This window comes from Dipteris shenzhenensis, chromosome 5, assembly GCF_047967505.1.
Source record: "Dipteris shenzhenensis isolate YYH24624 ecotype China chromosome 5, Dip_SZ_1.0, whole genome shotgun sequence".
NCBI lineage: Eukaryota > Viridiplantae > Streptophyta > Polypodiopsida > Gleicheniales > Dipteridaceae > Dipteris > Dipteris shenzhenensis.
In genome coordinates, this window is record NC_141600.1 from 15588879 (window position 1) to 15613862 (window position 24984).

Consider the following 24984-nt stretch of genomic DNA (forward strand, 5'->3'; position numbering starts at 1 on the left):
AGGCATTCACACCGTGTTGGGAAGATGCTTGATCACGAGAACCTTACACAACTAAGGTCCATCGTGGGTTTTATAAGCTCTCATAGAAAACTTGTCAAAGATTTTGCTAAGGTTGGAGGCTCCTTTACAAGTTGACTAAGAAAGATACCAAGTTCCAATGGACAAGGAGTTGTTTCATGAACTCAAGAAGCAACAACTTGAACACCTATTCTACTATAACCAAGATGGGATATCATCTTTCATCTTCATGTTGATGCGTCTAGCTATGCCATTGGGATTATCTAGGCTCATCCACAGGGTAGGCTAGATTACCCGGTCTACTATGCAAGCAAACTGGCGACTCCGGCCGAGTGCAACTACAATACTGCCTAGCTAGAGACATTGAATATGGTCTATAGTGTTGCCAAAATTACGACAATATTTGCTTTAAAATCAATTTAGTTTTTATGTGGATTATGGCATCTGATCAATAGGACGGTCATTCAAGGATGCTTTTATTACAATAGTTCTAACTTCGAAATTACTCATATAAAACTAAGTAAGTCCCATGCTGAAGTAGATTGTTTGTCACGATTTTTGGCCTCAAACATGGACCAGGGAGTTGCTACCAAGCTCCCAGATGCATTGTTGTTTGTAATTGGATTCTCTGATAGAGACTATGATGAATTTATGCAGTATATGTCTCAAAGTACCTTTCTTGAGCCTTGGGACAAGAAGATGGTGTATTATGTAAATGGGTGTTGTCACACGAGCAGTAGTTGTCCTCTCACTGAGCCACATACCAAATCTACTTGTTGTCACTTGAACAACTCAAATGGTCTACTAGGTAGGTTCTGGTGGAAAACTTTGTTTAAGGATGCCCATGCTAGGTGTACCAAGTGCGACGTCTGCCAATAGACACGCCAAATGCTTCCACAAGATCATATGCCTCTTTAGCCAAGTGAACCAAGGGAAGCTTTCCCAAGATGGGGATTTTATTTTATGGGTCCCTTCAAAATAGCACAACATTCTTAGAATAAGTATGTTTTGGTGGGTATAAATTATGCTACCAAGTGGGAAGAGGCTAAGACTCTACGTGAAAACTCGAACCACAGTACAACCAAGTCCGTATTTGAAAATATCATATGTCGTTATGACTATCCAATTGAATTTATTAGTGACCAAGGATCACATTTTATGAATGAATGCTTTGAATCTTTGACCAAGGAAAGGTCATGGTACTTATTATCGTTGGTGTATGGCCAAGCTGAATCCTCTAACAAGACAATAAATGGTTCATAAGTAAAACATCAAAAATAGCAAGCACCCATAGGTGTGGTTGGGACACCAAGATACATAGCAGCATTGTGGGCCTATCAGATAGCATACAAGGTAACAACTAATCTCACTTGGCCTTTTGGGCTGGAAGTAGTGGTACTATTGGAGTTTTTGGTACCAAGTTTAAAAGTTGCTACCAAGAATCACTTCAGGGAGTCCCACGCTATTCTCAAATAGTTGCATCAGCTTATTGAGCAGGATGAGCTATGACTCCAAGCACCTTGGTCTCAGCAAGGGATTTAATGCCACATGAAATCTTAGACTGACAAACACATTGTCCCAGGCACCTTCAAAAAGAAATGCTTGTCTTGCTTTATACTTCCAAGCTTGGTCCTTTTAAAACCTATTTGAAGGTCGGATGGAATGTACAATGCCAACTTATTGAAGTATTCGACAATGGGACAATTCTACTAGCTAACCTCTAGGGACAGGTTATCCAAGAACTCTTCAATGGAAGCTGAGTGAAACCATACCAAGTCAAAATTAGTTGGTGGCTACACCTTGGTCTTCCATGCAACCACATTAGATTGCTCAATATCCACGAGAGTGTAGTGACATTAATGGTGGATTAATTATGAATGATTATGGTCTCAAATTGGGAACAAACTCCCACATTGGACTCGTCCTTTTCACCATGTTGTCCCCCATATCGTATGATTCCTCTTAGCATGAGTCCAATCCTTCTACCAGTGCCACTTCCACCATTGATGTTCCATTGACTATAGCTCCATCGTCTTCTTGCCTAGTTGTGTCCTTGTTTCAAATCCCATCACCCAATCAAAACTTCACAAGAACCTTTAAGGTTATGGCTACATAGAATCCATATCTCTCAATTCACATGATCACCATGGGCCACAATATGGGACTCCACCATCATCAAAGGGACCATGGAAACATATTTGGCTACAAACAACAATGTCTTATTCAAGGAACAATCTGTGCTTTTAATACAACAACTACATGAAGCCATCTTCATGCTCTCGCTAGGCTCGATAGTAGCTCCCTTGCCTAACAATACACACTGTGATAGATTCTTTGAGGATGGCAACTATTCATTGTCACAAGGATACATGATTAGCAAGTCCATTGATCCTTAGGTTTTCTTGTTCTTACATTTTCAAAATGCCCAAGTTGGGCATATCATCACTGACAAATCTGGCTATCTCCTCTGTTGTTGTCTCTTCAGATGTGCAAGCTTTATGCTTATCTTCTCTAGCTTCCTCATCTTTCTTTTTATTCATACAAAACCTCTCAATGTGGCTGGGCTTGCCACAGTAATAACATGCACGAGTGTCTCTCCCCGTATTCCTTTTATCTTTCATGATAAATGATGTGTCGCCACCATAGAGATCCTCCTCCCATTTTTCTTTGCTCATAAGAAGTCCCACACAATCAACAAAATCCGCTTCATCATCCATCCTCAGAATTCGTGCTATCTCACTGAACTTAGAAGGAAGACTTTTTAATAATATTGCCTTCTGATCATCGTCCTCGACTTTGGCACCCATTGAGGCTGCAGCCTTGGATCTTGTAGCCTTAAAGTCACAAACAGTAAATGGAGCTATGTATACTGAAGGACTGGATAGTTGCTACTTGAGATTCGCTTTGGAATGTCGCATCTTGGTCCCGAATAGAGCCTCTAGAATTGTCTAGTTCACTGTAGCTATCTTTGTCATCTCTAGATGATAGAAATATTCCTCCCCCAAAGCTCATCCCATCATACCAATTGCCTTGTCGTTATTCTTCCTCCACACTCTTTTCTCTACTTCACCGGTTGTCAACTCCTTCGTAGTTCTAGACACAATCTCCCACAAGCCCTTGTGCATGAACCAAAGTTTAGCTGATAGCTACCATCTCGAAAAGTTCCTCCCAATGAATTTGACGACAGACGTCTCTGTCTTCTTCAGTGAAATATACTTCCCCTCTAGCATGCACTAATTGATCCGAGATACAACTGAGAGCATATGGTAGCCATTACTTCTAAAGAAAATCTAGAACGACGATATAATTTGCTTCTTGGCTTCTTTGTCCTCCACACCAGCATGCATCCGTCAACTTTGAGGTTGCCTGAGCTGAATCTTCTGTCTTTGCTCTCATGAGTTCTTCCCCTTTGAATCCTCATGACCACGCTTTGATACCAAATGTTGGATTTCAGAGTGAGATCCACTCTTCACATACACTATAAAGAGTTGCTCATAGAATCACACTCAAAAGAGAATCAAAGAAGACACACAAAAGATCAAGTTTAGATGCGCCTCAACTCTACTCAGTCTTTTGGCTTACAATCGACAACTAGAAGACTCATCTAAGGACCCTAGAGGACATACTTGTAGCATGAAATTGTGACCCTACATAGGCTCATAGCCTTGACAAAGAGACCTTCATCATTCCAGCAGAAGGCTCTATGTAGTCGTATAAGTCCACTGCCATGCAGTGCATGAGATGGAACGTCTAGTTGCTTCTCTTCTTTTTGCCAAGTGTCACCACATCCTCATTCTTCCAATCATGCTTCACTTCATGCATGGCAAGTGTCTACAACTCTTGTCAACCAATCACAAGCCTATCACTAAACCTTAGACATGACACCACTCCTAGGAGGATCACCTCCCCAACACAAATCACATTCTATTGTACACTTTTTCTTTCATGCATATTTTGGAGGCTAGTTATGAAAGGAAAGGGGAGAGAGAGAGAGAGAGAGAGAGAGAGAGAGAGAGAGAGAGAGAGAGAGAGAGAGAGAGAGAGAGAGAGGAGGGGGGGGAGAGTACCTAGTAGGGCGAGAGGATCTAGCAATAGCAGATAGGGTAACTACTTGTAGCAGGTAGGCCGTGGAGGTAAAACAAAGGTGTACGTGCATAAGGAGATGGTGGTTGACACACTTGAGGGATACCCACAGTGGATGATAGATGTAGGTAGGATGTGCTAGGTAGTGGAGGTGGAGAATGAGATGGTGGTCGATGCTCCGAAGGGGTGCCCATGTGGTGGATTGGAACACACCTAGTGATTGAGGGTGATCAACATTTGCAGTGAGGTGATCAAGATTCATGGTGGAGGTGTGGAAGGAGATGATACCATTGGAGCATCCAAATGACCATATTTAGAAGAAATGACTATACCCTTAGAACAAACGCTCCATCTTGGAAATCATTTGTGGCACATGTGGTCACACGTGTATTTAGGGTGAGTAGGTAGGCTCATGTGCATGTATTTATTTAGAGCCTTGTGCCCTCATATAACTTGTAGCTTGCCTCACCCACCTGCCCCGCTCCCTACTTCCTACCCTTGCTTGCCCTCATCGTCTGTGAGTCCCTATCCCTATAGCATTGCTTCATGTTTCGTCATCCTCCATGTGCCTCCCTTGTCGCACCATACTTTCGACAACAACAAGTCTCTACCCTTGTCTACAGCATCCCTTGTCTCCATTCCCATCCGGTTCCTACGAATACCATGAAGAATGCAACACAGATAGGAATAAGGAGAAGATGGATAGCTAATAAAAAGTAAGCCACCTTTCACACATCACTATATGTAGATCTAGAGAGAGAGAGAGATTTTGCATGCAATAAAATGTGCAGAAAGAATCCCATTTGGGAGATTGGTTTTTGCTCAACCTCCCAAATTGCATTTTGCTACACATTTTATTGCATGAAAAAATTCTCTCTCTCTCTCTCTCTCTCTCTTTGTCCCACCTTTTTTTCCAACCCTGGCCTCCAAAATCTTCATTACAAAAAAGTGTGCCAGCAGAATGCGATTTTGAGGGTTGGGAGCTTCCAAACCGTCCAAATCACATTCTGTTGCACACTTGCCTCCAAAATTTGAATTACAAAAAAGCTAGCAACAGATTGATAAGTGGGAGTGGAATTGATAGTGGGAATTTGGGAATGGGAGTGGGGGGTGGAAGGGTGGGAGTGGGAGAAAGGGAGAGTGGGAGTGTGGAAGCGGGAGTGGGAGTAGGAGAGGGGGAGGTGGGCGTGGGAATGGGAGAGGGAGTGGAAGTGGGGGACGTGGGGGTGGGGGTGGGGGTGGTGGTGGGAGGATGGGAGTGGGAGGGTGGGAGTGAGAGTGGGTGGGAGAGGGGGAGGTGGGAGAGGGGAGGGTAGGAGAGACCAATGGAAGAGTAGGTACTTGGATGGAGGGGCAAATGGAAGAGGAGATAATGTGATGGAGAGGCCAATGGGAGAGGAGACAATGAAATGTAAGGACCAATGCGAGAGAAGCACTTAAAACCCTACCTTTTCTTATATATACTCTCCTCCTCTCATTGTTTCTCCCATTTCAACAAGGAAGAGCAAGAGGAGCAACAAGAGCAAAAGCAAGGACAAGCATACATCTCAACTTTCTTCCAAGAATTTTTTTTAAATTTTATTCTTTGAAATTTTATTATAGAGAGAGAAAGAAAAGAGAGAGAGAGAGAGAGAGAGAGAGAGAGAGAGAGGTGAAGGGAGAGAGTGCTGCTACCACAGCAGTGAGAGAGAGAGAGAGAGAGAGAGAGAGAGAGAGGTGAAAGGAGAGACGAGGCGGCACGCGAGAGAGAGAGAGAGAGAGAGAGAGAGAGAGAGAGAGAGAGGGGGGGGGGGGAGAGGTGAAGGGAGAGAGTGTCGTTGCTGCAGCAGTAGCAACACCAGAGAGAAAGGGGGGGTAGAGAGAGAGAGAGAGGGGTAGGGACAGAGAGAGGTGAAGGGAGAGACGCAGCTGAGTGCGTGCGCGCAAGAGAGAGAGATAGGGAAAGGTGAAGGGAGAGAGTGCCACTGCCGCAGAAGTGAGAGGGAGAGAGACGTAGGGAGAAAGAAAGGTGAAGGGAGAGAAGCGGCAGCGTGCGTGCACACGTGAGAGAGAGAGAGAGAGAGAGAGAGAGAGAGAGAGAGAGAGAGAGAGAGAGAAGGGAGAGAGGGCCACTATTGTGGTAGCAGCAGCGCGAGACAGACAGAGAGGGATAGGGAGAGAGAGAGAGGTGAAGGGAGACACCTGGTGGCGCATGCGTGTGAGAGAGAGAGAGAGAGGTAGGGAGAGAGACATGTAAAGGGAGATAGTGCCGCTACCGTGGTAGCGCGAGAGAGAGAGAGAGAGAGAGAGAGAGAGAGAGAGAGAGAGAGAGAGAGAGAGAGAGAGGTAGGGAGAGAGTGCCACTGCCGTGGCTACATGTGCCCACGTGAGAGAGAGAGAGAGGTGAAGAGAGAGAGTACCACTGTCACGGTAGTGTGTGTGTGAGAGAGAGACGTGAAGGGAGAGACGCGAGAGAGAGAGTGGGGTAGGGAGAGAGTGCCGCTGCTGCAATAGTGAGTGAGAGAGTGAGAGAGAGAGAGAGAGAGAGAGAGAGAGAGAGAGAGAGAGAGAGTTTTGTGTCTTTTTTGGAACTACGAGTAGACATATGAGATTCGACATTCATACTTTCGAGCACTTCATTGTTTTTTTCTTTGAATTCAAGGATCATTGGTTGAAAATAATAGAACATATCATGCTGTTCGACAATCGGAGCTTAACCAAATCTGTTAGAAGAGGTGGCACTGTGCACATCTACTGCATCATCTAGCATCTGTAGGTATGGCAATAACTCATGAAGCAAAATAAAATCACCACAATCTATATCAAATTTTGTAGGGAAAATGCAATTTTCTGCTGGATTAACACAACCCGTGTAAGGTGAAACATCAATGAACACTGTTCTTGCTGGTTTGCATTCCTCTTTGAAACAACACCACACTCTCATTAATGGTTTAAACTCTGCTTCCACATTCATCCTATCTGGTCGAATGATTCTACTCTTTGTATGCTTGTGGCATGCCATCGCACCCCAAACCATGAAGAAATGTAACTTTCTGTTAACATGATGCTCCAAAGTGTCCAGCATGTGTTGCACCATGCCCTTTTCTCCTCTAGTGGACCAAATGCCAACATGGCAGTGATCGAGCAACCATTGTAGAAACTCTAAACACCCAGGACAAAGAACAAGCCAATGCTTCCCATTGTGCAAGCTCATATGTTTGTTTGACTTCGAAAAACAACACTCGAGCAATAACCCTTTCAAATCTATTATCACTACTAGTCTTATTTTTGTTATCACCTCTTTTGACATTATTTCTGAGGGTGACATTATGTCTTCTCCTTTATCTTCTAAGATTTCTTCTTGTACCTTGGCTTCATACAATGACATTGCATCTTCTCCTTTACCTTCTAAGCTTGCATCCACATTTGTCAATGGAACATTAACTCTAGACATTGCATCCTCAACATTTTCAATCAACCATGTTGAGCTTGGAACTTGCATGCTAATGTTCAAATTAGGCACATAATGAATTTGATTAGGTGTCACATATACAGGCAATGCTTCTAGCGATGTGAAATTGAGATGGCCAAGATCTGTTGATAAACAAGGAAATGAAATCAATAAGTAGAAACAAACTGAAGATTGAGTTGGAAAACCAAATTGTCAAACTTTAGGTTGTGTGCTCTCAATGAAATCTGTTTGAGTGAAAGCAGTCATGTTTTTCTTTTTCAAAACAAAATTGGATTACTAAAAAAAAGAAAGCATTCATGTTCATATGCATAGTATACCCCCTAAAGTTGTTGAATCTATACCCTTTCAAGTTATTTTAATCCCCAAAACTACATATCCTTACAATGCCAAAAACCTTTGCATAATAGATAGAGTGGAGTCCAACATTATCTAGCATTGCCCAAGTGTTCCCACTAAGAAAAGATTTGGCCAAGCGGCCAAAACATATTTGAGCATTCATATGAAGTGAATAAGGATAGAAACAACAATTTACACTAATTCATTCATCACGAAACATATTCAAGAATACATATGTTCATGTTTGAATTATGGCAATGAGATAGAAGAAATTTCCAAGTAATATTAAAAGATCCTTGGAACAAAATTAATACATCATATGGAAAATATAGCAAGATAACATATGAAAAACATGAACACCATATAAAAGGACAATTTCAAGTACTTGTTGCTTCCTCTTCTGTTTCCCAAAACTTTGAAGCGTGTTTTTGTAAATGCTCATGCTGCTCTTCATTGAAGGGTTGAAGCTCTTTTTGTCCTGGTATGGTATCAATTTCTTTATCCCCTCCACCTTCAGTTGTATCATCTTCTTTTGGTATTCCCTCTGTTGCCAATATTGGTTCTTGCAAGCCAACCCATTGTCGAATTTCATGATTATTGTAAGCATACATGCAACAAATACTTTCCACCTTTGCCAACTCCTCATAAATTTCAACAACTAAAACAACACGCCTCTTACGAGAAAGAGACTCTATTGCAGCAAGCCCCTCAGAGAACAAGTCCAATACATACTCATCTTCTCGACAAAAACCCATGATCATGTCTTTCATGATACTTGAACGTTTTCTTTTCAAGGACAATTCAATGTCAAATTCATCATCATCATCCTTGTCATCATCATCCTCATCACCTGATTCTTCTCCACCACTTGATTTTTCATATTTTTCATCTGCAACATATATTAATGGCTTACATTGTGCATTCGTATAGTGCTCAATATCGTTGAAATGCTTTTCCTTGCTTACCAGTACACATGCAATTAAGCCATCCATAGATCCAGTGACAAATATATCTGCAGTTTCAAAATTAAGGCAACCAAAGTGTATTTTATATTGCCCGCATGTCTTATTTAATGCATTCTTCAAACATGATACATGATCCATGGTCAAGAACACTACAAGAAGGAATTGCACTAGGAGAGAAGCGATTGTCATCAAGCTTTTCAACCAACACTCAAAGCGATCCTCATTCCAATTTCTACTTCTGCTTGGTCCATACATTACGTCCAAAAAAGCAACCCCTATTGCCATTGGCTCTTGGTACACATTATGTATAAATTCCATTCCCTCCATGTTTGAACCGACTGTGTAGAACCTCCAAGGCCGGGTGGAATTCGGTCCATGACTTGAACCTTCACTTTGTCCCATAATCCACCTCAGATACCCCTTTGCAGCATCAGGCAATGGTGGAGTTTCCTTGCCTTGTTGAAGCTTCAGTTTTAACCATGAATCAGAGCAACCACGAATCCGATGATACAATTCTGGAGTAATTTTAAAATGTAATCTGCACTCATCCCAATTTTTTAACATTAAAGAAGGCCGTTCTGCCGATATAAACATATAAATTTTTTCTTGTAGTGTAACATCTCTCTTGATCTGCATAGCTCGTCCTTCAATATCAAGAATCATGGCATCAGTCTTTGTTTTAGTTATGACTACTCTACCTTTCTTAATGTCATTTTGAATTTGACCAATTTGATCATCACTCAATCCATGCAAGCATCTAAACATTGAGACTGTGGGTTGCCTACGGCATTTTCCATCTTGTGAATATTTTCCTGCAATGTAATCCTCAAGGATGGAGATCCAACCATCATAAATGGCATCGCTTATAATTATCATATGTACATCCTTCGTGGCAAAGTTATTGCCCAATGTTACCTTGCCAGTGTCAATGAAAGCCTACAAGATATATGAATCCATTAGAATGCAATAATTAAGAAAACATTCTTGTAAAAAATGATCCATAATGAAAAATGTACTTACATTACAATTCTCACGATCTGGATGTCCTTTTGCAAGCCCTTGTTGTGCTTTCTTGGGTTTGTTAAAAAGAATCCATTGTCCCCTCACCTGCTTAAGTATATCAATGTATGGAGATTGTATCAAGATATTTTGAGACTCCAAGTTTGCCATCTTTGATATCTCCACACAAAAGGGTGCGGGACAATTCACTACAATCCTCGCCTGATGGGTGTGGTAGTAGTTCTTTCTTTGGGCCGTGCTGTTATCATCATTAGATGTGAATATTTTAGCAGCATATATTGAATGTTGTCCAGAGAGTATCCAATAGTGGCACTTGGTTAAATCCTTTTTATCTACCCTTTCTATGGGTTGCTTTGTTTCAGGATTGAAAGGCATTAAATCCGCTATAGCACCAGGAGGCCTAGAGTTATAACCGAAGTCTGCAGCAAGCTTCTCCACATGCTCTTTGTTCAACCCTCTATATACATAGCTTGGAGGAGCTTTTTGACATCTTGCAACTGGAATTGGAAATGTTTCATGCAACCCGAATGGGTAGTACTTTTCATATTCCACCAAGCCTGATGGTTTCTTTTGCCCTTTGTTTCCTATGACCTTTCCACTTGGCTCCAATTCACTACCACTGCTTCTTTCCACAACTGCTAGCATACCCTCTGGAGGTGTTCCTTCCTCTGGTACATCCTCGGTACATCAATTATAGTGAGCTTTCCTTTCTTTGCCCCTTCTCCACTACCACCTAGTGCTTGAACCATAGTCAACTTTCCTTTCTTTGTTCCTTCCCCACTATCTTCCCCACTCTTGCGCTTCTTTAATGTTGCTGAAACTTTGTGATATGATTCAATGATTGTTGTCACTGTGTTAATTTCATTTCCATCAATTGATTCAACACTTATCTAGCCTCTTGAGTGCATGTTGTCATCTACATCAGACTTCATACGAGATGCTTCATAATCACTAGGATCCAAGAGAAATTTCTTATTTTGATTTATAATGATTAACAATCCAATATCTCCCTCTTTTCCAACCACATCTTTTGTGATTTGATGTACCGATCCAACACAAGTGTATGCACTTTTGTTAAGTAATAAAACAAATAAGTGAACTCATGTCAACTGTGCTCCCTCAATACTGTATATGTCAAAGTACCATGGTATGCTTTTTTCTCCAAATCCACTTACAACTTTCTCAACCTTCTTCAGATTTGTGTCTTTCCTGTAAAAAATCCAAGCAATATACAAACTATCATCTTTATAATCTTTAATGTTAGACAAAACACATTATCAATAAACATATCTGAAATAGAATCGAGAATTAACAGCAAACATAGTGGTAGATTTGAGAAAGCACCAGGGTCTAGGGACATTTGGCCGTGCGGCCAAATCTTATGGGCTTCTTTTAAAGCACCGGAAGGGGAGGTTTGGACGTGTGGCAAAATCTTATGGGATTCTTTCAAAGCACCAAAGTTTGGGGAGATTAGCCTTGTGGCCAGATCTTGTGGGCTTCTTTCAAAGCACTAGGTCTGGAGAGATTTGGCCGTGTAGCCAAATGTTGCTAGCTTCTTTCAAATCAGTCAAATCTTTCTAGCTTCTTTTAAATCACCTGGGTCTAAGGAGATTTGGCCGTGTGGCCAAATCTTGCTAGCTTCTTTCAAATTGGTCAAATCTTTCTAGCTTCTTTTAAATCACCTGGGTCTAAGGAGATTTGGTTGTGTGGCCAAATCTTGCTAGCTTCTTTCTAATCACGAGGGTCTATGGAGATTTGGCCGTGCAGCCAAATCTTTTCAAAGCAACACGGTTTGGGGAGATTTGGCCGTGCAGCCAAATCTTTTCAAAGCACTAAGGTTTGGGGAGATTTGGCTGTGCGGCCAAATCTTGCTAAATTCTTTCTAATTAGGAGAGTCTAGGGAGATTTGGCCATGTGGCCAAATCTTTTGAAAGCAGCAAGGTTTGGAGAGTTTTGGCTGTGGTGCCAAATCTTCCTAGCTTGTTTCTAATCACGAGTGTCTAGGGAGATTTGGCCTAGCCAAATCTTTTTAAAGCAGCAAGGTTTAGGGAGATTTAGCTGTGGTGCCAAATCTTCCTAGCTTCTTTCAAATCACCAAGGTCTAGGGAGATTTGGCCGTGTGGCCAAATCTTTTTAAAGTAGCAAGGTTTAGGGAGATTTAGCTGTGGTGCCAAATCTTCCTAGCTTCTTTCAAATCACCAAGGTCTAGGGAGATTTGGCCGTGTGGCCAAATCTTTTTAAAGCAGCAAGGTTTAGGGAGATTTAGCTGTGGTGCCAAATCTTCCTAGCTTCTTTCAAATCACCAAGATCTAGGGAGATTTGGCCGTGTGGCCAAATCTTTTTAAAGCAGCAAGGTTTAGGGAAATTTAGCTGTGGTGCCAAATCTTCTTATCTTCTTTCAAATCACCAAGGTCTAGGGAGATTTGGCCGTGTGGCCAAATCTTTTTAAAGTAGTAAGGTTTAGGGAGATTTAGCTGTGGTGCCAAATCTTCCTAGCTTCTTTCAAATCACCAAGGTCTAGGGAGATTTGGCCATGTGGCCAAATCTTTTTAAAGCAGCAAGATTTAGGGAGATTTAGCTGTGGTGCCAAATCTTCCTAGCTTCTTTCAAATCACCAAGGTCTAGGGAGATTTGGCCATGTGGCCAAATCTTTTTAAAGCAACAAGGTTTAGGGAGATTTAGTTGTGGTTCCAAATCTTCCTAACTTCTTTCAAATCACCAAGGTCTAGGGAGATTTGGCCGTGTGGCCAAATCTTTTTAAAGCAGCAAGGTTTAGGGAGATTTAGCTGTGGTGCCAAATCTTCCTAGCTTCTTGACGACATATCTAGGATGATCAGGTGGGAGAAATCGATGGTGATTCTCATAGATGACCTTACTCAAGTCCTCTGGCCGTGAAGCAACTAGCAAAGGACCACAAACAGGACATGCATGGTAAAAATAGATGCAATTGTGTAAGCAGGGTGGGTTCCCAATGCCACATTGATTGGCTACTCATAAGTAAAAGTTCAATGCTTACCTGAACACTCACCATAGCCTAGGAAGTCATGCCTCATCCACATCAAAACTGCCTTGCATGTGAAGTCTCGTGACGAGGGACGCCTACTCACGTCACGATACCTCTCCAAAGTATCTCCAACTCATCAATCGAAGGTTCCAGATAAACATCCACGTTTTTGACTTTATGTTTCCTTGGAATTAGAAAGGATAATACAACATGACTTTCATGAGGTAATGGTGGAGGGCGACTATCGCCATCACTCCATGAATCCATAATGCCCTCCTGAGGATCCCACCTCATATCGCCAACCCTTTGCCTCCTCATGATGAGCATAGGGCAACATATGCGGGTGTGGCACTACATCGTGTATCAAATTAGAAAAGGATCATATATCAAACACTTGAACACCCATAGGTATCTCAATCAACCTCAATGCTTTAACACTTACCGTGGATATGGTCGCATCCTATTCTCCGTACTTTGAGATGTGACTGAGTGTAATTCTACGTGCAAGATACATGTTTCCTCAATATCGATCACACATACATTTGATTTTTTTCTCCAACCACATTTCTCGATGGTGGATATGGAGGGATTCATCCTCACTTATTGAAGATGAAGACATCCTACAAATAATAACAACTCAAAAAAACTGTTAGTGCTTGCAAATTTAATCTCAAAACTATGTAATGCATCTATTAACGCATCTATTAGTGTGTCTATACTGTAGAACACGTCTATAGGCACGTCTAATACACAGTGTAGATGCACCAATAGATGCGGTTTTAGACACGCTAATTGGTTCTTAAACCTATGGGTCTTAGCATGGGAAGGTGACACAAAAAGCACTGTCTGGGACATTTAATTCTTTTAGTGGTATAGCACACCTATTTCAAACCTTAAAAAATTATTGCAATCATAAAATGTGCTTTTTGACTCTTACAACATTGTAAGTTCATTAAAGAACATTGATATTAAAAAAATGTCATATATTAAGATACATAATTTGTGCTATAAGTAATGTGCTATGTGCTTTCATAAAGCACAAAAAGCATGTCACCTAACCATGCTTAGACCCCTACATTTTGTTCATTTCCCCACTCTGCCGTGCTTGCTTTCCTTTCAACACCCACACCCACCTCCAAGAGGAACTCATCTCCAAGCAGCTTACACCTCATCTCCAAGCATACACATTCATCTCCAAGCATACAAGAGAAGAGGGTGAAGAAGGAAGCCACAAGATAAGAAGGAGAAGAAGCTTTTGAGAAGAAAGAGAAGAAGCTTTTCATACCTCTATCCAAGGTAAGTCTCTTGTTAGTTGTTCTTCTCTCTCAATCTATGAAGCTTCTTGTACTTGTGGATAGTTGCTCTCTTCAGATTCGTCCTTTGTCGCATGCAAGAAAGAATGTTTTTGGCTACTTTTGTTCTTTTTGGGGTTGGTCGATCTGTTGTTGTCAGATTTTGTGGAGATTTGTTTGTTAGAGCGCGTCTAACAACGCATCAAACTTTTTTTTGAACTACACATATAGACGTGTTGTTAGCCGTGTCTATAGATGCGTTACGGCACTTCTACAGTTTTACTGCTCTCTCCTTCTTCTCCTTCTCCTTCTCCTTCCCCTTCCCCTTCCCATGTCCCTTCTCCTTCCATTCTCCCTTCTCCTTCCATTCTCCCATCTCCTTCTCCTTTTATTGATCTTCCTTCTCTTTCTCTTTTCTTTCTTGATCCTTCCCTTCTCCTTTCCCTTGCATGCATGTTTAAGTCGAATTTTCAATGCCTTCAGAATTCATGAGGAAATAAGGGATTGCATGCATGATGGAAATAAGGGATTGCATGAGGGAAATTGGACTGCAGTGTGAGGGTGGGATAAAGAAAGCGAGCATGCTTGCTGGAAATCACGGGATTGCATGAGGGAAATTTGGAAATCGGCATAACTCTTTTATATATGCATATGGAAAGAGGGCATGCATGATATAAAACACCCCTATTACTTCTTTCTTTCTTCTCTTCTCTTCTCTACTCTTCTTTCTTTCTTCTTGCATATCCAAGAATGTTGTTCCATGGTTCACAAAGCACTTTGTTTTGAGATGGATATGAGGTATACACTCTCTATGGCTATACATTCTCCATGGTTACACACTCTTGTGGGGTATACTCTCAATGGCATATGGGTAGCCTTTAACACAACTGATAGACAGCCTCAAGCATGGAGCATTTCACATCATGTATTCAAGTCATGAATTTGGATGGGATTCATGATGAGTCGAAAGAGTAACTACTCTAGCCTTGTTGCCAAAGGGTATTTTTTGGTTTACAATGCTAATTCAAACCTTATAGATGTAAAAAACTAGAAAAAGATGTATCACATGCTTGCATGGATTAGCCTCCACATTTTGATCATGCACATTTGTAGGTAGCAAGATCAGGGTAAGAGCTCATCATGAGGCTCTTCCATCTATATTAGTTTAGGTTAATACGTCTATGATGTTCAACCATCACCTTCATTCCTAGATCTATCTCCATTTACTACCAAAGATGGCTCAATAGTGACAAAAAAAGGTGACCCACAATCCCAATCTAGTTTTGGAGGTATACTTAATCATCCAATTATGACAAGAGGGGAAAAGACGATTGGATGATCTTTCTCTATAGGTCTAGCTAGCATACATGAACTCTTTCCAGTGACAGATTTCAGATATATAAGATGTTGGACTTTTCTAATGTAATATAAAAGGTTGTAGGTGTCTTTATCAAAGTGCCATGTAAGTAGAAAAAGATATAGTAATGAACAAGAAATTTTGTATTATGGTTGTGTTGATTTCAATTATTCTTTGGTATCTCATACATCCTATATCAGATCTTAAATAATACATCTTAAAGATTCTTTATTATCTCATACGTCTTATATTACATAATTCTATTATATATCTTTGATAAATTTGATGAGTCTATATGATTGTTTTTCCATCTTGTCTCATTCACCAATAATTGATGAGTTATCAATTGTTCAAATAGCAATCCTAGGCCCTGGCACTAGAGAGAGGATGAAAAAAGCTAGACATATCACATAAGCATGTTATTGTGATTAGGTGTAATGCATGGACTTGTAAAATCTACCACAAGCCATGCAAAAGATCTCACACAAGAATTCATTTGTATTTCTTAGGAGATCCTGTGAAGCAAATTAAAGAGCATCAAGGGCCATAGTGAAGGCAATCATAAAAGATCGACTAACAAGTTTTTTTAAAAAAAAAGTGGATGATATAATATACATCAAGAATCTAAGAGTGATGTAGAAGTAAGCTTCGCTAATTCTTCATAAGGAAGCCATGATCATGCATGCTACACAAAGAAACATTGATATGGGTATTCAATGGACCATTAGTGTATTGCATGGCCAATGTATTAATGTATCCCCTTCATTTGCACAAGCCGACCAATGAATAGTGGAGGTGTGGTTCCAATTACAATACAAGAAACATGCACAAGAAGATGTTTCTGAGGCGCTAGCTATCCTTTAAACATGGTATAAAGCCCCCATTGGAAAAAGGCCATTGTAAGAGCTACTCTTGTATTTATTATACCATGATACAATGCTGTTCGAAAACACATGTTGGATAACCTTTATAAAAAGATGAAACTTGAGATGCATCAAGTTGTTTATTATGGCATTGAGAATACAAACTTGCAGTATTGTGAGTGATGGATGGAGGAACATGTCTAACAGACCCTTAACTAATATCATGGTTACTCCATGGTTATTACATTCCAAAGGTGAGGCTTTTTGCAAGTCTATCGACACAAGTGGGATAGATAGTACATTGTTGTAGAGCTATAAGTCTATCAACACAAGTGGGCATAGATGGTACATTTTTGTAGAGTTGGATAAATAAATTGATGGCTTGGAACCTAAAAATGTCATCGAATCCATCAAGATAATACTAAGAATTTGGAAAAAACAAAAACCTGTGGCATTGTTTGGGTTTGACCATGCTCTTGTCACTACCTTGACTTGCTCTCAAAGATCAAGAAAAAAAACTTAATACCTGATTCTTGAAAATCTAGAGACGTGATTGGTACAATTTTGAGGAACAAACAACCTTCATCCAATCTCTTAGATTTTCTAAAACTTGAAGAGCAATGACCTGATTTTTTTTTGCACCAACACACATTTTTGCAATAGACTAACCAATGTGGCTGTTGAGATAGTAAAGCCTATTTGGTTAATCATCCAAAAACTTGATGTAAAGGGTCCAAGCATGGGAAGTGTATACATGAATTGATGGACTAGGAACTTGATTTTTGGAAGGAAGAATGCCACAGAGAGGGCCATTACAATTGCATCAACGTGTGTGTTGTTTAGGAAATCTGTACAAAGAAGACGGTGTCAAGCTCACAATACTCTTCGCCCTGCTAGCCATTTATTGAATCTTGGTATACATAATTTATTATAGAAAATTAACTTTTGAGGCGTATTAAACATATATGCCATTGAATATCAAACTAGTATCCACATCCTAAATCTAAAACATTAGACTTAAAATAACAGTATAGACCAAGATGATCTATACAAACACTTCCAACCAACATCTAGTTGGAAGGCCATTATTGGGGTGATTTGGATAGTTGTATAAATATGGGAGCCACATACCCTGATAACAATCGGCTGTACTTTTACATTTTCTCCGTAAACTTGATCTTCTACCACCAAAGCATGCATTCTATTAGTTAAGCTGAAATTGACATGCTTGAAATTCATAATTGAAAGTGTATGATGCATGCACATCTTTGAATTTGACAAACTTGAAATTCAATATTGAAATGCATGGGCGTCCTTAATTTGCATCCCATTTGCATTATGAATGGAGTAACATTCATTTTCTAATGTAAAATCTTGGGCTTATTTTCAGTGGTAAAAAGTAGGACCACTAGAAATGAGTCAAACTGTGGAATGAAAATATCTTTATTCCTAAATTCTTCAATATTTACTCACCCTTAAAGGGATCTATATATGCATATGTCAATGAAGATATTCTATCCTCTTGTAGAAGATGAATATCCTCTTAGCATTCATTTTAAATTTTGGTTATAGCTCAATTTTAGACTATAAACGGAATTAAGGTTTATTATAAGTTGTAAAAAGTAGGGCAACTAAGTGAATTACAAGTTGGAATAGGGTTGGAATAAGCTTATTTGTACTCCTAAATTCTTCAGTATTTGGTCAACCTTAAAGGGATTTGGAAGCACACATTAATGAATATCTTCTAGTATCGCCTTAGAGAAGATGAAAAACTAGACTAAGTGTTCATAATAATATTATGCACTTGAAGGATAAATTTATTTAAGGGTGAGACATACTAAGTTGACGTATTGTTAGAATTCTTGCTAATGTATTGTAAAGCCTATGATATAAAGGATACACTAGTCAAAGGATATAAAGGATATATAGTCTAAGTGAAAACTATAGCTTTAGAGACTTAGGATTCTTGCATTATAGCGAGTGGTGTAGATGGGTGTGGATGTAATGTCTTATACTTTGAAAAAGGGCATCTTGACTTCTTTGAGGGAACTTTGGGTGGCCACTTGAAGGGGTTTGACATCATGCGTTTTGACTTCTAGTGAGGGAAACCTATAGAGTTGAGGATGCTTCATGTCATATGTGAAGAAGCATAGTTCTGTGGAGCATAGACCATACTGGACAATAAAGTTTCACTAGGCAAGGGTGGGTGACAACATGTTGAAGAAAGAGAGAGAGAGAGAGAGAGAGAGAGAGAGAGAGAGAGAGAGAGAGAGAGAGAGAGAGGGAGGGAGGGAGAGAGCTTCAAAACCTTAGGAAAAACCTTTGAGGTGGAAAGTTCTAGGCTTCTCTGTGTGCCTGCAAGTTACGTAAAACTTCTCTATCGACACGGACTTGGCTTTGTGGACGGAGTGCATTGGGACATTAAGAGCGTGAAAGGATGTGGAAAAAATAGTGGCATCTATCAAGGTATGTGATTTGACTTTAGTTAAATGAAGGTGTGTGATTTGTCTTTAGGTTAAGTGATTGGGAGGAAGAAATTAGAATGGAGAAGAAGAGGAGGCAAAACGTGGGGATTTGACTTGGTTAAGCAAGTGTGATTAGAGCCTTCGTAATGGCTCAAAATGGGCTTTGACTTTAGGAATACGTCATGGCTGCTTTTTTTCTCAGCTTTGACTTTAGTTAAAACAAGGTGGGTGATTTGACTTTTTGTCAATTGGGGTTTGACTTGAGCTGTACGTCAGCCAATTGAGCTTTTGTCTTGAAATCTCAAGCTCCCCGCCGCCATAGCTCATCTTCCATATCCTCACGCTCCAAGCTCAAGATTATCCTCAGCTCAAGCCTGCCCTCCTCTTGCATCTCAGGCCTGAGCTCCTCCTCCTCCTCCTCCTCCGGCCCTTACTTTATCCTCCCGCTCCATCCCTCCTGAGTTCCTCTGCCCCATCTCCTTCGACATCATGCTCGACCCTGTCACCCTTCCCACCGGCATCACCTTCGACCGCAGTAGCATCCAAACCTGGCTCGACCTTGGCCACCGCACTTGCCCTGTTTCCGGCGAGCCTTTGCCTCCCGGCCCCCCCGAGCTTATCCCCAACCGTATCCTGCAGCGGCTCATCGAGTCGTGGGTGCCGTCTCATGCAGGTCCCGTCGACACATTGCCCGTCGCGTCTGCGGATATTCAACAAGTAAGCAATATCCTGGATGATATCGTTTGTAATCGCTTAAGAATAGACAGGTTGAGGCAGCTGCATGCCATTGCGCGCCTCAGTGCCCACAAGAGACGGAGCCTGTCTTCTACGGGAGCAGACGTCTTGATCTCGTCTCTCCTACACAGTTACGCCCCAAAAGCGCAAAACCAAGACTCAGAAGCTCTTGAGATATGCAAAGAAGCAGTAGGAGCCCTCAACTTCCTCTCCATCGGGGAAGCGGCCAAAACCATCCTTCGCAAGGATCAAACCGTCGCCTGCTTAGTCTTGATTCTATACAACGGGAGGACAGAATCTCCAAGGCTTTGTGCGGTCAATGTTGTTGCGCAACTTGCCAGTCATGACGGTCGGAGATGCTTTAAAAGGATAGCGGACGGAACGGACAGGCTCATAAAAGGGCTTTTAGAAACCGTCAGTCGTCCAGGTGGATGGAAAGCGAGCCTGCGCGTATTGTTCGCACTGCTGTCTTGGCCTGGGGAAAGACAAATTCTTTTATTAAGGAGATGCATCGAGGCAGAAGCAATTCCGATACTAGTAGAACTACTTCCTGAGGCCGATAGGGTGGTATGCGAGAGAGCACTGGTCCTTCTCAATCTGCTGCTATCATCTACGGAACGTTGTGCTGCCGCTCTGTCGCATGCGTTGACGGTTCCTACCGAGGGTGTCCATAGTGGCAACAAATGCTGCTGTAGAAGCTTTGTACAAGCTATGGCAAGTGCAATGTCAAGCATTCCCAAGGTCAAGCGTTCTCCAGGAAGCAGTCGAAGCCGGCGCTATTCAGAAGGCAGTGGTGTTGCTGCAGATGGAAAACCTCGCTACGAAAGAGACGGCCAAACACCTTCTGCGACTCCTCAAGTTCGTGCATAACTCCAAGAGAGCTTCGCTTGATCTGAACATCGCAGTCAAGGTGAAGTGTGTTTTCAAACTCTCTCATATGCAGCGTCTCTCCAGATAATAAAAAAGAGCAACAAGTGACATTTTGAGGTGCATTGCCTAAACACCGCCCAAATCTGGGCAGTGCGCCCATATTACCGTCCTGTAGCTGCAAGCTTTATGCTGCCAGAATGCTGCTGCTATGAATGATCTCTGATCAAGTGTATAGATTGGTGCCCATTTTAACATCCCGTAGCAAGCTAATTAATGCTGCTCATACCAATTTCAACAAACCTACAGATTGACTGTTAATTTGAAATGCTATAAGCAAGCTCAAAATATTCCACAGCCCATGCGTTTCTTAAAGTACTCTCGCAAGGTGAATACATTCTTCCATGCGTTTCTTAAAGTACTCTCGCGAGATGTATACTATTTCTACTGGAATGTTTTCGACCAATCATTCTTTACTTCGAAACTGTGAGAGCTAGTGCCTATATCAGCTCTATGACGCAGCAAAATGTGAGGGACGTTTTTATTGATTCAAGGCTTGATTCTCATCCCTCCAGCTTTAATTTGTAAATTCGATCTAGTCTCTCTCTCTTCATTAAAAAAAACAACCCAGCAAGAGACATTGGACGTGTGCTCCAATTGTAGAATGAATTATGGACATAGCACCCTACTCTAATTTGAAGTTTACGGCTGTGAAGGTCGGTCCATGGACGCCTCTAAGCATTGTATACCCTACTCTAATTTGAAGTTTACGGCTGTGAAGGTCGGTCCATGGACGCCTCTAAGCATTGTATTAACACATGTGTTTGCAAGTGTTTTCCAATCAATCGCTACTTACTGGGAGCAAGTAATGGCTGAGAGTTCTTTTAATTTGTTGGTAGAACTCCTTGCCTTTGGACAGAATGAGATCGTCTACACATATTGCGTATCTGGGAAATCTACGCATATTGGGTTCCTGGGCAAAATCTTTGACAGATGGAAGCTTGCAGGTAAAATATCCTTAAACCTAGCAAAGAGTGTCTTTTGTTTCCAAGTTAGCATACTACTCGGTCATGTGATTTCTAAAGAAGGCATTCACACCGTGTTGGGAAGATGCTTGATCACGAGAACCTTACACAACTAAGGTCCATCGTGGGTTTTATAAGCTCTCATAGAAAACTTGTCAAAGATTTTGCTAAGGTTGGAGGCTCCTTTACAAGTTGACTAAGAAAGATACCAACTTCCAATGGACAAGCTGGAGTTGTTTCATGAACTCAAGAAGCAACAACTTGGACACCTATTCTACTATAACCAAGATGGGATATCATCTTTCATCTTCATGTTGATGCGTCTAGCTATGCCATTGGGATTATCTAGGCTCATCCACAGGGCAGGCTAGATTACCCGGTCTACTATGCAAGCAAACTGGCGACTCCGGCCGCGAGTGCAACTACAATACTGCCTAGCTAGAGACATTGAATATGGTCTATAGTGTTGCCAAAATTACGACAATATTTGCTTTAAAATCAATTCAGTTTTTATGTGGATTATGGCATCTGATCAACAGGACGGTCATTCAAGGATGCTTTTATTACAATAGTTCTAACTTCAAAATTACTCATATAAAACTAAGAAAGTCCCATGGTGAAGTAGATTGTTTGTCACAATTTTTGGCCTCAAACATGGACCAGGGAGTTGCTACCAAGCTCCCAGATGCATTGTTGTTTGTAATTGGATTCTCTGATAGAGACTATGATGAATTTATGCAGTATATGTCTCAAAGTACCTTTCTTGAGCCTTGGGACAAGAAGATGGTGTAGTATGTAAATGGGTGTTGTCACACGAGCAGTAGTTGTCGTCTCACTAAGCCACATACCAAATCTACTTGTTGTCACTTGAACAACTCAAATGGTCAACTAGGTAGATTCTGGTGGAAAACTTTGTTTAAGGATGCCCATGCTAGGTGTACCAAGTGCGACGTCTGCCAATAGACATGCCAAATGCTTCCACAAGATCATATGCCTCTTTAACCAAGTGAACCAAGGGAAGCTTTCCCAAGATGGGGATTTTATTTTATGGGTCCCTTCAAAATAGCACAACATTCTTAGAATAAGTATGTTTTGGTAGGTATAAATTATGCTACCAAGTGGGAAGAGGCTAAGACTCTACGTGAAAACTCGAACCATAGTACAACCAAGTCCATATTTGAAAATATCATATGTCGTTATGACTATCCAATTGAATTTATTAGTGACCAAGGATCACATTTTATGAATGAATGCTTTGAATCTTTGACCAAGGAAAGGTCATGGTACTTATTATCGTTGGTGTATGGCCAAGCTGAATCCTCTAACAAGACAATAAATGGTTCATAAGTAAAACATCAAAAATAGCAAGCACCCATAGGTGTGGTTGGGACACTAAGATACATAGCAGCATTGTGGTCCTATCAGATAGCATACAAGGTAACAACTAATCTCACTTGGCCTTTTGGGCTGGAAGTAGTGGTACTATTGGAGTTTCTGGTACCAAGCTTAAAAGTTGCTACCAAGAATCACTTCAGGGAGTCCCACGCTATTCAAAAATAGTTGCATCAGCTTATTGAGCAGGATGAGCTACGACTCCAAGCACCTTGGTCTCAGCAAGGGATTTAATGCCACATGAAATCTTAGACTGACAAACACATTGTCCCAAGCACCTTCAAAAAGAAATGCTTGTCTTGCTTTATACTTCCAAGATTGGTCCTTTTAAAACCTATTTGAAGGTTGGATGGAATGTACAATGCCAACTTATTGAAGTATTTGACAATGGGACAATTCTACTAGCTAACCTCTAGGGACAGGTTATCCGAGAACTCTTCAATGGAAGCTGAGTGAAACCATACCAAGTCAAAATTAGTTGGTGGCTACACCTTGGTCTTCCATGCAACCACATTAGATTGCTCAATATCCACGAGAGTGTAGTGACATTAATGGTGGATTAATTATGAATGATTATGGTCTCAAATTGGGATTCACAACTCCCACATTGGACATGTTCAGTTTAATTGTGGCACCAGTTTTGAGATGACCCATTGTAGCATAGCATCTAAGAAAAAGGGAGCAATTTGGCTACATGGACCTCTAAAGTTCATCTTCTCGAGTTGCATTCCACTCTCCAACCTTCATCTTTGCAGATACTTTCCATTTTTGCTCGCCTCTACATGCTTCGTCCTTTTCACCATGTTGTCCCCCATATCGTATGATTCCTCTCAGCATGAGTCCAATCCTTCTACCAGTGCCACTTCCACCATTGATGTTCCATTGCCTACAGCTCCATCGTCTTCTTGCCTAGTTGTGTCCTTGTTTCAAATCCCATCACCCAATCAAAACTTCACAAGAACCTTTAAGGTTATGGCTACATAGAATCCATATCTCTCAATTCACATGATCACCATGGGCCACAATATGGGACTCCACCATCATCAAAGGGACCATGGAAACATATTTGGCTACAAACAACAATGTCTTATTCAAGGAACAATCTGTGCTTTTAATACAACAGCTACATGAAGCCATCTTCATGCTCTCGCTAGGCTCGACAGTATCTCCCTTGCCTAACAATACACACTATGATAGATTCTTTGAGGATGGCAACTATTCATTGTCACAAGGATACATGATTAGCAAGTCCATTGATCCTTAGGTTTTCTTGTTCTTACATTTTCAAAATGCCCAGGTTGGGCATATCATCACTGACAAATCTGGCTATCTCCTATGTTGTTGTCTCTTCAGATGTGCAAGCTTTATGCTAATCTTCTCTAGCTTCCTCGTCTTTCTTTTTATTCATATAAAACCTCTCAATGTGGCTGGGCTTGCCGCAGTAATAACATGCACGAGTGTCTCTCCCCGTATTCCTTTTATCTTTCATGATAAATGATGTGTCACCACCATAGAGATCCTTCTCCCATTTTTCTTTGCTCATAAGAAGTCCCACACAATCAACAAAATCCGCTTCATCGTCCATCCTCAGAATTCCTGCTATCTCACTGAACTTAGAAGGAAGACTTTTTAATAATATTGCCTTCTGATCATCGTCCTCGACTTTGGCACCCATTGAGGCTGCAGCCTTGGATCTTGAAGCCTTAAAGTCACAAACAGTAAATGGAGCTATGTATACTGAAGGACTAGATAGTTGCTACTTGAGATTCGCTTTGGAATGTCGCATCTTGGTCCCGAATAGAGCCTCTAGAATTGTCTAGTTCACTGTAGCTATCTTTGTCATCTCTAGATGATAGAAATATTCCTCCCCCAAAGCTCATCCCATCATACCAATTGCCTTGTTGTTAATCTTCCTCCACGCTCTTTTCTCTGCTTCACCGGTTGTCAACTCCTTCTCAGTTCTAGACACAATCTCCCACAAGCCCTTCTGCATGAACCAAAGTTTAGCTGATAGCTACCATCTCGAAAAGTTCCTCCCAATGAATTTGACGACAGACGTCTCTGTCTTCTTCAGTGAATCTTACTTCCCCTCTAGCATGCACTTATTGATC

The 24984-nt window shown here is 41.1% G+C and overlaps 1 protein-coding gene across 1 annotated transcript; it reads left to right on the forward strand.

Moving 5' to 3' along the window:
- Positions 1-19343: 19343 nt before the first annotated feature.
- Positions 19344-20459, forward strand: LOC147901667 (U-box domain-containing protein 25-like). The gene has a single exon (XM_087375209.1). It carries the CDS (start codon positions 19344-19346, stop codon positions 20457-20459), a length of 1116 nt encoding a protein of 371 aa, XP_087231335.1.
- Positions 20460-24984: the final 4525 nt, after the last annotated feature.